Source organism: Nematolebias whitei, chromosome 13 (genome assembly GCF_014905685.2).
Source record: "Nematolebias whitei isolate Nwh7 chromosome 13, NemWhi1, whole genome shotgun sequence".
In the NCBI taxonomy this organism is placed as follows: domain Eukaryota; kingdom Metazoa; phylum Chordata; class Actinopteri; order Cyprinodontiformes; family Rivulidae; genus Nematolebias; species Nematolebias whitei.
The window spans coordinates 10227663-10243389 of record NC_056510.1 but is presented as its reverse complement, the minus strand read 5'-3'; the positions used below and the strand labels follow the sequence as shown (position 1 = coordinate 10243389).

The 15727-nt window shown below is 40.5% G+C and overlaps 1 protein-coding gene across 1 annotated transcript in view; it reads right to left on the bottom strand.

Moving 5' to 3' along the window:
* Nucleotides 1–2160: 2160 nt before the first annotated feature.
* LOC119419013 (protein FAM171B-like) overlaps nucleotides 2161–15727 on the bottom strand; it is a 35360-nt gene continuing 21793 nt past the window's right edge. Inside the window, exons 2-8 of the mRNA XM_037686307.1 lie at nucleotides 10299–10532; nucleotides 8800–8892; nucleotides 8538–8696; nucleotides 7453–7623; nucleotides 5283–5399; nucleotides 3315–3438; nucleotides 2161–3025 (exon numbers count right to left, since the gene is read on the bottom strand). Coding sequence (XP_037542235.1) covers nucleotides 2161–3025; nucleotides 3315–3438; nucleotides 5283–5399; nucleotides 7453–7623; nucleotides 8538–8696; nucleotides 8800–8892; nucleotides 10299–10532 — 1763 coding nt within the window. The remainder of the gene's footprint in view (nucleotides 3026–3314; nucleotides 3439–5282; nucleotides 5400–7452; nucleotides 7624–8537; nucleotides 8697–8799; nucleotides 8893–10298; nucleotides 10533–15727) is intronic.

The window sequence follows — 15727 nt, the reverse complement described above, 5'->3', positions numbered from 1 at the left end:
TCCAAGTCAAGTCAATGACATGTACCTGTTTTTTTATAGCTTGACATTTTCTTTAAACTGTGTTATTATTATTTTTTTTTGCATGCATTCATGCATTTGTTGCTGCCTCTTGGCCAGGTCTCCCTTGAAAAAATACTTTTTTTTAAATCTCCATGGGGGTTTTATTCTGGTAAAATAAAGGTTAAATAATACTTAAAAAAAAAAAAAGGTTTGAAGGAAAACAAGTTAAAATGAGGTGCAGTTGAAAAGTCAAAATTTTCATTTGACACAACACAACACCGGTAATTCATTTGTAACATGCCAGGCCGTTGGTGATGTCATTTGTCCAATCTGAACTTTGGTCCATATTTATGAAAGTTTTTTTTTTTAAATCACTCTGCTGATCATGGACTGTCAGTGACAATAGATGAGCGTTTGCTCAACAGGCCGTGATTTCCAGGCACTTTAAATGTTCAAAGTAAAGCCGTGCTCCTATTTGAAGCAGCTTTCTTAGTAATGACATGAGGAGCTTCATTCACCACCAAAAAGCAGTTGTTGTCCAACAGAAGGAGGAAACATTGCAGAGAAGCGACGTGCCTGGATGTGTTGCTCCACTATCTGCAGGAATCATGTCTTCTCCTGTGGGTTTATCAGCAGCATCTTATAAATTACATTGCTGCCATCTTCTGGATGACGTTTCCTTCAAAACTTGTCTTCAGGAATGCAAACGTGCATTTTCCTTCTAGTCACCTCGATGTACATATATTCTCTCAGTTCTCAGTATAAAAGTAAATTTTATTTCCATAGCACATTAAAAGCAGGCGTTAACCAAAGTGCTTTACAATTAAGTTAAACAAAAAAGTTAAAACAGCAATAAAATCGACAAAATACAAGGAACATTAAACGAGCAAATAAAAGTTAGAATAAAATACAGAACATCTGCTGTCATCTCTTCTGGATCTCATCCCACTGAGCAAGGAGACGTCTAAATGACGTCTTTTTCAAGTCGTTTTGCAGGTGCAGACTGTTACGACAGACGACGTCTTTTTCCGAAGTCCACTGGACGGTCAATATAGACGTATTTTCTACATCAAAATTTAACTCAGCCGCTGCACCATCTCTGTGCAGCACACAAAGTTAAAGAAACAGTGTATTTGACCATCTAATGTGCAACAGGAAACCACACACTACAGACACTAGGTTTACAATTAAATCATCACTCCTTAAATGTCACTAGAAACAGATGCACTAAGTTTTACAAATAAATCACTCCTTAAATTTTTTCCTTTATCCTCTTTACTGGATTAACAGAAATAGCTTCGAGAGAAAATAGCAACAGTTGGTTTATGAATGAAGCCGTGCAAATATATAATCATAAAAGAGTAACTGTGCACAGTTACTCTTTTATGATTATATATTATGATTGTAAATTTTATGGTTATAAAAATTAGGATTCACTAAGGCACACCTGCACCTGTTTTGGATGTCTATACGAGCTCCAAGTCAGACGTTCAAACATTCGACTTTATATCGACGTACAAGTGAGGTCATGGTTAGACGTCCAGAGTGGACCTTGTTTGCACGTCGTGGAGACGTCCAGAATTGGTCTAGATCGACGGACTTAATGTAAACGTGATCTGCACATCCATTCGACGTCTAATGTTTAGTGGGATATTCTGCTTGAGTCAAACACAGAGCAAAGAAAAAACGATTAGCTTTAAAAGCCTCAGAAGTCTCAGCCTATGAAGAGGGAAACTGGTCCAGTGATTTGGGGCAACTGCAAAGCCAGATCAACTTTTTACTTAAATGTGGGTCTTGCAACTTCTAAGAAAAAGTGACTGGTTGACCTATGTGTTGTTACTGGAGTGAGGGTGTTGAGGAAAGCACAATGTGACTGAAAAAGACTCATTAAAACTTTCAAAGTAATCAATAAAGTCTTAACCCCCCCCCCCCCCCCTTAAAATCCCAATATTTTATTTTCAAAATGAAATTCAGATTTGTCACTTGTTTTGTGATATATACCAGGCTGAGAAATAAGACATTGGGTAATGTTTCTGTCAAGTCTCCCAACAGAAGCTAAAGTTAACTTTGTTAATTCTGCTCACTCGCATGAAGCTAAACTTCACTCTTTGTGTGTCCGATAAGGTGAGCTACTCTACACAGAAAAAATAAAAATACTTTTTACTGTTGGGGTGTGTCCTTATTACTGGATGTGCTTTTGACAAAAGTGGTGTTCCTCTCCAGCGTTACGGTCCTCCTACCAGACGTCTGTCTCAGTTCACTCATGTCCACCCCAGAGTCCAAGCTGGTGTCTCGGCTGTCGATGGGCCTCCGCCTGCTCTGCTGCTCTGACACAGCGTAACGGATCTCAGCCGCGGGTTTTCCCTCCAGAGACACAAACCAGGCTCGAGGAGGCTGAGGTGATGGGATTTTAGATAAACCTGTGAAGGTATGGACAGAACGTCTGCTTACCCTGATTTTATTTAACGTTCCTGGTTCTGAAACTGACTCTGGGAGGCTGAAAGAACCCCTGGATGTGCTGTTTGCAGCTTGAGAGATTTCCAAACCTCCAGGCTGGTCTTCAGTTTCTACCGCCGGGCTCTGGGGGGCAGAGGGAGCATTCTGCAGGGTCTGGGTGAAGCCGTCTTTCCTCTGCGGCTCCATGGCAGACCCGGTTGAAAGGCCCATCCGGGGCAGAGTGGCCGACTTGCTCCACTCGTTCTGCTCCGGCTCCTCCTCCAGGTGGAAGAACGCTGAAGCAGGAAGAATGGCTACAGGTTGGTTGTAGAAGAACAAGCTGTCTGTTAGAGACGGAGTTTGTTCCGAGTCCAGTTTGTGGCACTCGACTGAAACGGCCACAACACCAGGGTTAACCAACACATCACTGCTTTCCTCTTTTTGGATCCTTTTCTGGCTCAGCCCATCTGCTGGATGAGAGGCGTCCACTGAACACGTCCCAAAGACCTCACTGTGACACGTGGAAGTGCTTTGATCATTTTTATTCACTGCTGGGCTCTTTCTGGCTTTATTGCCTCTGGGATGCTTTCTGTAAACAAGACAACACATTTTCACCAAACATGTGAGCATCTTGTAACAAAAACATCATCCTTCACTTGCTCTGATGCTCCGCGTCGAGCTCTGCTACATCAAGTCAAAGCATCGATTCAGAAGATTAAAACCTTGCACTGCTTAGTTTTTACCCAGGCTGCATGCTATTAAACAAGACTAAAATAAATATTTGTGGACAAAAGGCTTATTTGAGCCTGGCATAATGAAATTTAGCTTTAAAATGTTATTTTGAGCAATGGTTAAAATTGAATAAAAGCATTGTGTACCTGCAATAATATAACATCCCAATCAGAAAACAGATGATGATAAGGAGCGTTCCTCCAAGGAGAATCGTCAGAAAAAAGAAATGAAGTGAGGTAAAGTCAATGAGGGTGGAGAGGACAAGAAAACCTGCAGAACATGGTTGAAAAAACAAAAACACAATGAATAAAATGTGCAATTCAAACAACAACAAAAAAGCATGGGTTGATGGATCAAATCAGATGACGTTTGGTTTAAATAATCAGTTTACAGTAATTCCTCGCTACTTCACGATTTTTCAAAGTAAGATTGAATACAAGGGGAAAAAAGTACACAACACATGACTGTCAACTTTAATATCACTCGTGATTGGGACAGTATGGGATTCTGTACAGTAAACAGTTAATGGAAAAAATAAAATACTTCGGACAGGTGCCACCATTTTGTAGTTTTCTCTCAGTAAGCCTACACTGCATCACCACTCATAAGGACTACATTTCCCAGAAGCCAACAGTGCCCAGCCCAGAAGCCATCATTGCCTTCTACTGAAATACTAGAGAGAAAGTTTTGATCTGATCCAAAAAAGTTTGTTCCTTATTCATACAGTGACTTTGGCGCCCAGCGGATGCAGAGTGCCGCACCAAACCCACGAGGAACCGGACCCCCAGACCCATCAGTGAACCTGAGAGCTGTTAGCCAGCCCACGAGGACTTCCGAGCTGGGGGCGCCTTAGGTCCGGTGCTCCCTCCGGAGCCCAACGGGACTTTTTTATTCTCCACCGGACCACTCAATAGGACGCCGGCCACCTGAAGGTCTGGTCCCCCCACAAAATGTGCTTCAGCGCCCAAGGGCTGCACAGAACCAGAGCAGAACCGGACCTCCAGACTCATCGGCAAACCTGAGAGCTGTTAGCCAGCTCGCGAGAACCCCTGGGCAGGAGACATGTTGCCGTAGGTCCGGCTTCTCTCTGGAGACCACAGCCACCACCCGAGCCAGAGAGCCGACCAGAACCGGCAGGGTAGCTTCATCAAAATAGAACCAAGCGGAACAGAGTCACAGCTGTGCTGCCGAGCTGGTGAGTAAAGTTTAGTAGCTACATATAAGTATGTTGTTCAATTACATAGGTTTAGGAGTTTAGAACATTGCAAGAGTGGGAAGGGTTTCTAAAGCCTTAAAATATGTAAAAATACTAAAATAAATATCACATAATTACTTCATGGATTTTCACTTATTGTATGTGTTGGGGGGGGGGGGGGGGGAACGTAACTCTTGCAATAAACGAGGGACTTCTGCATTTGGTTGTTTAAAAAAAAGAAAAAAAAAACTTTGTGCCCAGAGGAAAATCAAATGTGCTTTGGTTAGACAAAAAAATTATTTATGCAGCATTCTCTCGTCAGAAGTAAAAGAATGTGACGATGAATAAAATTCAGTTATTATTTTCTTGTATAATCAATGCAGACACCCATAACAGTCTACTCAGTAGTCAATAAAATGAGATTTGTGTGATGTTGATTCTATGGGGTCCTGAGCCTAACTTTGGGAACCACTGAACCCTGAACCTCATCAGAACTTAACAAATAATTCCTACTGGACTAATTGAACCAGCTTCAAACACAGCAGCCATAAAAAATAAAAATAAAAACATCAAAAACACACCAAATATATTAAATCTGTAATGTATGGTCAGTTCATGAATAATATAAGTTTTCAAAATCCAAAGTAGTATAAAAATATTTAGTAAGGTTATTTAATCTGTAGCCAAGCAATTTGTTTATTTTAGTATTTTTTAATAATCGTGTACCAAAAAAAGAAATTAAAAAAATGAAATGAAAGTTATTTGACTGCCCAAAAAGTGGGTGGGCCTAGACCTTGCCACACCCACCTGCATCCCTGCTCAAACCATCCCTGTTGAACATTTGAGTTAAAAGGTGTGTATGAATAATTACAAACTCCATATGTGCTCTATGATCAACACAGTGAAGGTGAAAACCTGCCTCTGGTGGAGGGTAAAGGTGCCGCCATCCAGTAGCCCAGGTGAGGAGCAGTAAACGTCCACATGAGCTTTTTGTTTACCATCATCATCTTTCCAAGTTCTTTTCTCATCCAGCCTCCTACAGAAACACAAACATCATCATCAACTTTATTTATAGAGCACTTTAACACCAGCCACAGCTGAAACAAAGTACTGATCAGTAATAAATAAGATAAAAGAAAGCATAAAAGACAAAGCTACAAAGCCAAGCACACAATTAACTAAAAACTCAATATAAAACACAATAAAATGATGAGTTAAACAGATAAAATCAATATCAATAAAAAATGAAGTAGAATGCAATTAGAATAGAATTCAACTTTATTGTCATTGCGCATGTCACAAGTACAAAGCAACGAAATGCAGTTTGCATCCATCCAGAAGTGCTTAGCAAACAAATAAGTATAAATATATACAGGTTATGGGTGTACAAACTATGAACGGGTTATAAATATGAAAGGGTATAAACAAACTATAAAACAAAAAATATATATACAAGTATGAGAGTACTTATGAATAGTAGGTAGTAGATTATGTGTACAGTATGTACAGTAGTGGGCTAACAGAGGAAAGTGCAGGTGGTGGTGTTTCAGTCCATGTGTTGGGTGTATGAGAATACAGACCGTCATTGTTATTCAGATGTCAGGAGGCAGAGTTCAAAATAAAATCAAATCTCAGTTTGGTTGAAGGCCAATGAGTAGAAATGAGTTTTCAGACAGGTTTTAAACATGGACAGTGAAGGGGCCTGTCGAATGTGCAAAGGCAGAGCATTCCATAACTTGGGGGCACTAACAGAGAAGGCCCCATCTCTTCTAAGCTTCCTCTTACTCTTGGGCATATGTGTCAAACTCAAGGCCCGGGGGCAAAATGGGGCCCTCGTTGACATCTTATCTGGCCCTCAAGCTAATATGTAAAACGTAACATACTTCTATATCTTTAATTTTTTCGGTAATCTTTGATTACAACGTTGAAGGCACAACAGAGAACATCAAATGAGACCAACCAAACTCTTGTTGAGAAACCTGTAACCAAGAAACGATGTTGGGTATCTGATTTGAGTTAGAGTGGTTTTTGAAATTGGCCCTTAGTTGGAAAAAGGTTTTAATGTAGGCCCCCTTTTGTAAGCAAGTTTGGCACCCCTGCTCTTGGGAATGACCAGAAGCAGCTGGTCAGAGGACCTGAGTGACCGAATGGGAGTGCAGTGGTGGAGAAGCTCTGTGAAATAAGGCGGGGCAAAGCTGTTTAAAACCTTAAAAACAAACAAAAGAATTTTAAAATGAACTCTAAAATACACGGGCAGCCAGTGGAGAGAAGTCAGGACAGGGGTGATGTGCTCTCTTTTACTTGTTCCTGTTAAAAGACGTGCAGCAGCATTTTGCACCAGCTGCAGACGTGTAAGTGAGGACTGGCTGACTCTGAGATGGACAGAATTACGGTAATCCAGCTGTGATTAAATGAAAGCATGATTACTGTTTCAAACTGTTGCCTTGAAAGAATAGATTTTACCTTTAACAATTTTCTCAAATGATAAAAACCAGACTTGACTGTGACCCTTATTTGACAGTCAAGTTTAAAATCACTGTCCATCTTAAAACCAAGGTTTGTAACTGTGGACTTTACGTACATTGTCAGGGGGTCTAAGTCAAATGGAGGGCTCGAACATGCTCCACTAGATCCAAAAGCAAGTACCTCTTTTTTTCATTAAAATGCAGGAAGTTTAGGGCCATCCAAGCTTTAAGATCTTCGAGACACGATAAAAGAGGTTTAATGGACCAAGCATCAACTCGCCTTAAAGGCACATAAATTTGGCAATCATCAGCGTAGCATAAACACATCAACAAAGTTGGTCAGAAACACAAAATATTCAAGAACTTGTCAAACAGAAAGCAAGAAAAACACAAAGAACGAGTTACATCCAACATTTTATTTGTTCCTGAAGCTGCGTAAAGGTTTTAGTCACTGATCAGCACTCCATCTATAGCGCTGCTAGAAACACGTCTGTAATTTATTTTCTGAATGATATACCATTTAATTTTTTTATAAACGTGCTGTAGCTCTCATCCCATCAGGTTAGCAGGTTAATCCAAGTGTCAGGCTGAGCTGATGCTGATCATAGGATGTTTGCAACTCACCGGCAGTCTGGTTGAAGAACCACACAGGAACAACGTCGGCAGCCTGAAGTCCACAGCTGTCAGGAACACCCAGGCTGATCTGGATCGGCCCGTTTACATGAAGCTCCGTGTCTCCTGAGAAAAGCTGCACACTGACAGCTGCCACTGGGCTTAACGCTACACTGACAAAACCTGGAAATGATAAGAAAATATTACAATAAATACTGAGCAAGAGTCTAAGCAGCTGTCTTTTTTAAAAAATGTATTCCTTTCAACAACCCAGGCATTACAAGTTCTTTATTACTTCTCCAGATGGTTGGAGGTCTTACTTTGATCATTTACATTTTATTTATTTATTATATTTGTAATTAAATCCTTTTTATGGTCAATTTTCAGTATATATATATATATTTTTTTTTTTCAGTTTGTTAGAATTCTTCTTGCATAAAAAAAGATTCTTAAACTGAAATTAATTCAGCGTCGACACCTCAGACGACTAAGCAAAGAATCAACTTTAAATGTGGGTTCTTTGTTACCATCAGTTTGTCCCATTTTCTTCAGTTCCATCAAAGACACAGTTTGACAGAAAGCAGAACTTTTCTTCCAGCAAGGTGACCAAAGAGCTATCAGCTGAAAACGTGATGAAAGGTGATGCACCTCTCAGGTTTCTGCAGAATGCGTTTACATCTCTATGCCACTATTTTAACTAATAACTCTTTAGGTATCAGAAAAAATACTTTTTTAATGTGTTTTAAACTGTCCTATTTTTAAAATATACTGTATTTAAAACAATTAAAACCTGTGAATTATAATGTATGTCTTTGCAAAAGGTTTATGCTGAATAATTTTAACAAAGTCTGGTTGCTTGGATGGAAAATCTAAAGAACTGAGACATGGATCAAGACTTTTGGACACAATTCCCTATTATTTTTTAAAGTTATGCTGTATAAGTGTTACAGTACTTTGACAGTAATAAGTGATTTTTGTTTACCGACTTTGCTCTACTCAGTTTGAAGCATAATATTTGAAGTTTAAACACATTAAGGTCATGATTTTAGAAACACTGTAGGACTAAATGTAATGTTATTGCAACCTAAATATTACACCTGATTTATTGTTCATGATGCCCAGAGTGTTTCGAGAGTCGTCCTGTGTTGGTGTCCATCTGGGAACGGTCACGAAGGCTTTAACAGAGGAGACGGTCCTGCTGTGTGTCAGGTTCAGCAGGCTCTGAGGAAACCGCACAATGGGCTGGGAAGAAGCCTCTTCAAATGGAAAAAATACAAAAAAAAAAAAACAATTTCTGTTACATTTAACAATTATTATTTTAAACTATTGCCTCGATAAAATAATAATCATTTACAGTACCAGCTGTTTTGCCAGTGATCAGCACGGAATCATCAAAGAGCCAGATGTTCCCTTGGTTCAGACCATGCAGAGATGCAGTCAGGGATGAAAACACTGCAGCAATAACACACTCACAAATATTACTAAATATTAAAGAAGAGGGGAGATGCAAAATTAACACAAGTGCTTGAAGTTTTAGTATTCTGCCACTAGATGGCAGTGTGGATTTCACTTCTGTCACCTCTTGTACTTCACCAGGTACGGACAGTAAAGAGAAGTTATTTAAGTTTCAAGAGCTCAGACATGACACTATACTGCACTGCTTTCTGAAATGTAAGCACAAAATGAAAAGTACTGCGCATTGCTGACAAACACATCGTAAACAGAATTATATACTCATACCCATCTGCTCACAATAGACTCATGTTCAGGCTGCTGTTTAATACACTACATTACTTCACATTATTATTGTTTAGCATATACCTTAGATCCTTGTATACCGTGTCTTTTTATACTTTTAATTTTTGATATTTTTGGGTGTAACTGAGACCTTGAGAAAACAATTTTGTTCCAACTCATGTACCACGTGTGATGTGATGACAATAAAGAACCTTGAATTATCTGGGTGCTGTCCTCGAATTAGGCGCAAAGACAGCAGACAGCACAATGGATCAGTGGTTAGCACTGTTGCCTCACAGCAAGAAGGTCCTGTGTTTAATCCCCAGTTGGACCTGTTTTTTTTTTTGTGTCGAGTTTGTATGTTCTTCTTGTGCTTGCGTGGGTTTTCTCCGGGTACTCCGGTTTTCTCCCACAGACCAAAAACATGCATGTTAGGTTGCCTTCAGGCCCAGGCCTCCCTTGCAAAAGAGACTTGTGATCTCAGTTGGATTTGCCTGGTTAAATAAAGATAAATAAATAAACTTTGACATCCATAATAATAAATAAATAGATAAATATAAACTTTGTCATTCAAAATTGTACAGTGCACCATGAAAAATTTAATGAAATTTCATGTCATTTCTCCACAGCAGTATAGGAGTGCATAATTTTAATGCATTTTATAGAACTTGTTTTATAGACACTGGCTGTGGCTGTGTGTGTGTGTGCTGGTCACTTCATTAGTGACCTGAGTGCAGCAGTCTAAAAGCTCATGGGATGAAACTGTTGCAGAACCTTGTGGTTCTTGTCCTCAAGCTGCAGTTCCGCCTGTCTGAGGTCAACAAAGAGTCCATGTTGTGGGTGTGAGTCGTCTCTTTTTATTTTAGTGGCTCTGTTCAGACAGTGTCTGAGATTAATGTCCTGGATGAATGGGAGGAGTGTCTTGATGACCTTCTTAACCGTTTTCATCACCCTCCTCAAATCCTTCCATTCTGCAGCCAGACAGCTTCCTTCCCAAAGCACCAGACATCCAAACTGTGTTTGAACCATACCAAGTTGAAAACAATGCACACGTAGATGCAGAAGGTACTGCCTTTGTTTTATGTTCGCATTAACTACATCTTATAAGATCAATCACTTACCTGGGATTCTGTTGGTTTTATAAGGCAGCAGTGTGGAAACGAAGCCAATCTTGCTGGCTACAACTGTGATAGGCAGCCCTGAGTGGTACGGTACATGAAGCAAAGCACCACCGTCTTCCCCGCTTAAAGCCGTGCTGTTCTTGGTGTAGTTGACAAAGAGCTCTACTAGTGCCTGGCTCAGGGGCTGGCGACTCTGCATGTCATTTACTTGGACCCTCAGGTTAAAAGTGTGCCCTAAAAAGGATAAAAATAATAAAAAAAGACAGGTCAAGACAAAGACTATGGAGAATGCATGTGTAAAGGATGTGCAAGGTTCAGATCTAATGTACTCAACACTTCTCTGACAGTCTGAGTAATTAACAGCAGTCTTGAGATTAGCTTTAATTAAGATACCAGAAGGTGTTTCTGCTCATTTACACGTTTGTTCAGTGTGGGGCTGTGCTTTCCTCCTGCAGTTCTAATTAACCTACCGGTGACCTTATTTCAACACAGAAAAATAATTGGTAACACTTTACAATAAGGTACACAAAATTTGATTTACTACTGGGGCAGGCGTCAGGAACGAATCAGGAGCTAATGGGTAGTTAACCAGTACTTACTGGGGAACACACAGCCAAGCCTTATTAGGGGACTACTGGTTTGTTACCTTGTAAATGAAGAGGAATTAATCAATAACTAATGGGTAGTTACCAAGGAAACCAAAGACGAACAAATCAGGAGCTAATGGGTAGTTAACCAGTAGTAACTGGTGAACACACAGCCAAACCGTATTAGGGGACTACTGGTTTGTTACCACAGAAACAGAGGAGAAATCCTCTGGGTTCTGAATAAATCCTGCACCGGTGAGGTCACAGCTCGTAACTATCAAAAATCTGTTTCCTAATACAAAGTTTGTTTTCTCAGTCATCCAGGTATATAACAACAAATAAGGTTGAATCATGTCATCTGGACTTCGTTTTTTTTTGTTAAAAAGAAACGTTTCGCCCCTCATCCAAGAGGCTTCGTCAGTCTGAGGCCTAGCCATCTGGTATTACCCAGAAGCCACCCTGACTCTTGCGTTTCAAGCCTGCCTCAGATACCCCTGAAGTCTGGCCTTTTCACTAATGGTTTCAAAAACACAAAGTTTGTTTTCTCAGTCATCCAGGTATATAACAACAAAAAAGGTTGAATCATGTCATCTGGACTTCGTTTTTTTTTTGTTAAAAAGACTGACGAAGCCTCTTGGATGAGGGGCGAAACGTTTCTTTTTAACAAAAAAAACGAAGTCCAGATGACATGATTCAACCTTTTTTGCTGTTTCCTAATAGTTACTGCTGGATTTTCGCTTTTGTAAACCTACTGATGAAAGACATCTTCAGTTTCATAATCTTGTACTAGTGTCAGCTTAACTATGTCTGACTATCACTTACTGAGCATCAAATAATTGCCCAACTATTATTTTGTTCACTGGTGTATTAAAGCATCATACCAAGCACTTACTGAGGAACCAATCATTACTTAATCACTACCTGACTATTACCTACCGGTTTGTTCCTGTGGTAACAAACCAGTAGTCCCCTAATAAGGCTTGGCGATGTGTTCCCCAGTAAGTACTGGTTAACTACCCATTAGCTCCTGATTCATTCCTGATTCGTTCCTCAGGTGTTCCCTAGTAGTTAATCAAATTGGTGTACCTTATTGTAAAGTGTTACCAACTAATTAATAGATTACAAACAGACTGACACAAAACACCAAATGTATGAATTTTGCAGATACAGTACAGTTGAGCATTTAGTCAAGTCCACATTTCTGATATTCTTTGGAGGGAGTTCATAATCTTTACATGTGTTCAGACAGCTGCAAGAGTACTCCACTGAGGGTCTAACAACGATTATGTAAAACCTTAACCAATTAGCCTCACAGTGTGCACCAGCAGCCGCTAATGAGCTTGGGACAACGAGGCTTTGCACCGGTGAGGTCAGGTGCTGCACAACAATGATCCATCATGGTGTGTCTGCATGAATTAAGATGTTTAGGCCATGAAGGTAAAGTAACAATGAGTGTTTAAGACACACGTTTAAATTGGACTAAATATCGTTCTTATATTACCATATTAGATCAACTTCCAACAAAAAAGTCTTGTAGAGACAATTTAGTCATTTTTTTAAATATTTGTGTTCTTGTTTCTCTTTTGTTTGACCAAACCATCTACCTGGTTAAAGCAGAAGAGGCCAACGTCAGTTACAAGACACGAGAAGTTTGTCACAAACAGTGATAACACGTGTGGTGAAATTCGTATATTTTCCCGTTTCCTCCTCACAATCAACAAATGACACCCTAAAAAAGTAGACACAAATAACTCCCTAAAGAATTAAGACAAAATTAAACAAAAATGTAAACAAGTTTCAATCAGATGTGTTACAAGTTTCACCAGACAATGTGTAGACTAAAAACTTTTTAATTTCTTAATGTTTAGACCCATAAAAGCCTAGCCTGGACTAAGACTTTTGCCTCTTTCTCCATCCTCTGGTCTCCATGACTGATGTCACAGTCAGGGCTTGTCTGTGCTGTCAGGCTGATAACTATTAGACAGAACCTCACTGCAAACTTGATTGGACTATTCCTTTAATAATTGCTATGATGTTATTGGTCATGTTATTATGTAGCTTCAAATAAATGTTAACATTGAAAACACAGTTGTGTAATATCCATAAGGTAGAACTAAACAAATGTAGATTTAAACTTCATCTTTTCAGTGTCTGAACATAATCAGATGATCAGTCTTGTGACTCAAGCATGAAGTTAAAAGAGCACATTGTAACAAAACAACAAAACAATATAAAATTCTGCAGCACAGTTCTCTGTGAACACCTAAATGTATATGCTCCTACAGCTCTGCTACAAATACTGTCTGAAGTGTGCCCAGTCCTGCTCTTGAGACCGGTCTTGGTCTTGAGACCGGTCTTGGTCTTGAGACCGGTCTCAAGACCACTTTTTGATGGTCTCGTCTGGGACTCGACCACATTTGTTCTCGGTCTTGTCTCGGTCTCGGACATTGAAGACTCGGGATTTTATTTCAAGATAAGTCACGACCACAACTGTGGAAATATCACTAAATTGCCAGAATATTGTCCAGTTTATTTGTCAACATCTTTGTTTTTATTGGATGCAAAATGTACCGATTCAAATCCAAGAGATAACGTGACTCATTGCTATATACCGTATTTTCCGGCGTATAAGTCAGTTTTTGTGCATAGGTTTGTCAGTCCTGCAACTTATACGCCGAAGTGACATGCATATATTTTTTTCCATATTCATAAGACAATTGTTGACTGATGCTTTAAATTTTGAAGAAGTGCAACAGCGAGTCCTCCTGTGCACCCTCGCTTCACTCAGCTGGTGCAGAGCTCGTTTCTTTCCTTCCTTCCTTCCTTCCTCCTTTCCTTCCTTCTTCATTTCCTCGTTTCCTTCCTCGTTTTCTCTTTTCCTTCCTTGTTTCCTTCCTTCCTTCCTCCTTTCCTTCCTTCCTTCCTCCTTCCTCCCTCCTTTCCTTCCTTCCTTCCTTCCTTCCTCCTTTCCTTCCTCGTTTCTTCCATCGTTTCCTCGTTTCCTTCGTCGCTTCCTTCGTCACTTCCTCGTTTCCTTCGTCGTTTCCTTGTTTCCTTTGTCGTTTCCTTCCGTTGTTTCCTCGTTTCCTTCCGTTGTTTCCTTCCGTTGTTTCCTTCCGTCGTTTCCTTCGTCGTTTCCATCGTCGTTTCCTTTGTCGTTTCCTTTGTCGTTTCCTTCGTCGTTTCCTTCGTCGTTTCCTCGTTTCGTCATTTCCTCGTTTCGTCATTTCCTTCGTCGTTTCGTCGTTTCCTTTGTCGTTACCTCATTTCCTTCCGTCGTTTCCTTCCGTCGTTTCCTTCCGTCGTTTCCTCGTTTCCTTTGTCGTTTCCTCGTTTCCTTCCGTCATTTCCTTCCATCATTTCCTCGTTTCCTTCGTCGTTTCCTCGTTTCCTTCCTCATTTCCTCGTTTCCTTTTCTCGTTTCCTAAATCGTTTCATTGTTTTCCTATTTCCTTCCTCGTTTCCTTCGTCGTTTCCTCGTTTCCTTCGTGGTTTCCTCGTTTCCTTCCTTGTTTCCTTCATCAGTTCCTCGTTTCCTTCCTTCCTCCCTCGTTTCCTTCATCGTTTCCTCGTTTCCTTCCTCCCTCATTTCCTCATTTCCTTCCTCGTTTCCTCGTTTCCTTACAACCTCGTTTCCTAGTTTCCTTCCTTCATAGTTTCCTCGTTTCCTTCGTCGTTTCCTTCGTCGTTTCCTCTTTTCTTTCATCCTTTCCTCGTTTCCTCGCTTCCTCGTTTCCTTCCTCATTTCCTTCATCGTTTCCTTCCGTCGTTTCCTCGTTTCCTTTTGTCGTTTCCTCATTTCCTTCATCGTTTCCTCATTTCCTTCCGTCGTTTCCTTCCGTCGTTTCCTCGTTGCCTTCGTCGTTTCCTTCCGCCATTTCCTCGTTTCCTTTTGTTGTTTCCTCGTTTCCTTCGTCGTTTCCTCGTTTCCTTCATCGTTTCCTCATTTCCTTCCTCGTTTCCTCATTTCCTTCGTCATTTCCTTCCTCGTTTCCTCGTTTCCTTACAACCTCGTTTCCTAGTTTCCTTCCTTCATAGTTTCCTCGTTTCCTTCGTCGTTTCCTTCGTCGTTTCCTTCGTCGTTTCCTCTTTTCTTTCATCCTTACCTCGTTTCCTCGTTTCCTTCCTCATTTCCTTCATCGTTTCCTTCCGTCGTTTCCTCATTTCCTTTGTCGTTTCCTCGTTTCCTTCAGTCATTTCCTTCTGCCATTTCCTCGTTTCCTTTTGTCGTTTCCTCGTTTCCTTCGTCAATTCCTCATTTCCTTCATCGTTTCCTCATTTCCTTCCTCGTTTCCTCATTTCCTTCCGTCGTTTCCTTCCGTCGTTTCCTCCTTGCCTTCGTCGTTTCCTTCCGCCATTTCCTCGTTTCCTTTTGTCGTTTACTCGTTTCCTTCGTCGTTTCCTTGTTTCCTTCCTCGTTTCCTCATTTCCTTCGTCATTTCCTTCGTCGTTTTCTCGTTTCGTCATTTCCTTCGTCGTTTTGTCGTTTCCTTCCTCATTTCCTCGTTTCCTTTGTCGTTTCCTCATTTCCTTCCGTCGTTTCCTTCCGTCGTTTCCTTCCGTCGTTTCCTCGTTTCCTTCCGTCATTTCCTTCCATCATTTCCTCGTTTCCTTCGTCGTTTCCTCATTTCCTTCGTCGTTTCCTCGTTTCCTTCCTCATTTCCTCGTTTCCTTTTCTCGTTTCCTAATCGTTTCATTGTTTTCCTATTTCCTTCGTCGTTTCCTTCGTCGTTTCCTTCCTTCCTCCCTTGTTTCCTTCATCGTTTCCTCGTTTCCTTCCTCCCTCGTTTACTCATTTCCTTCCTCGTTTCCTTGTTTCCTTACAACCTCGTTTCCTAGTTT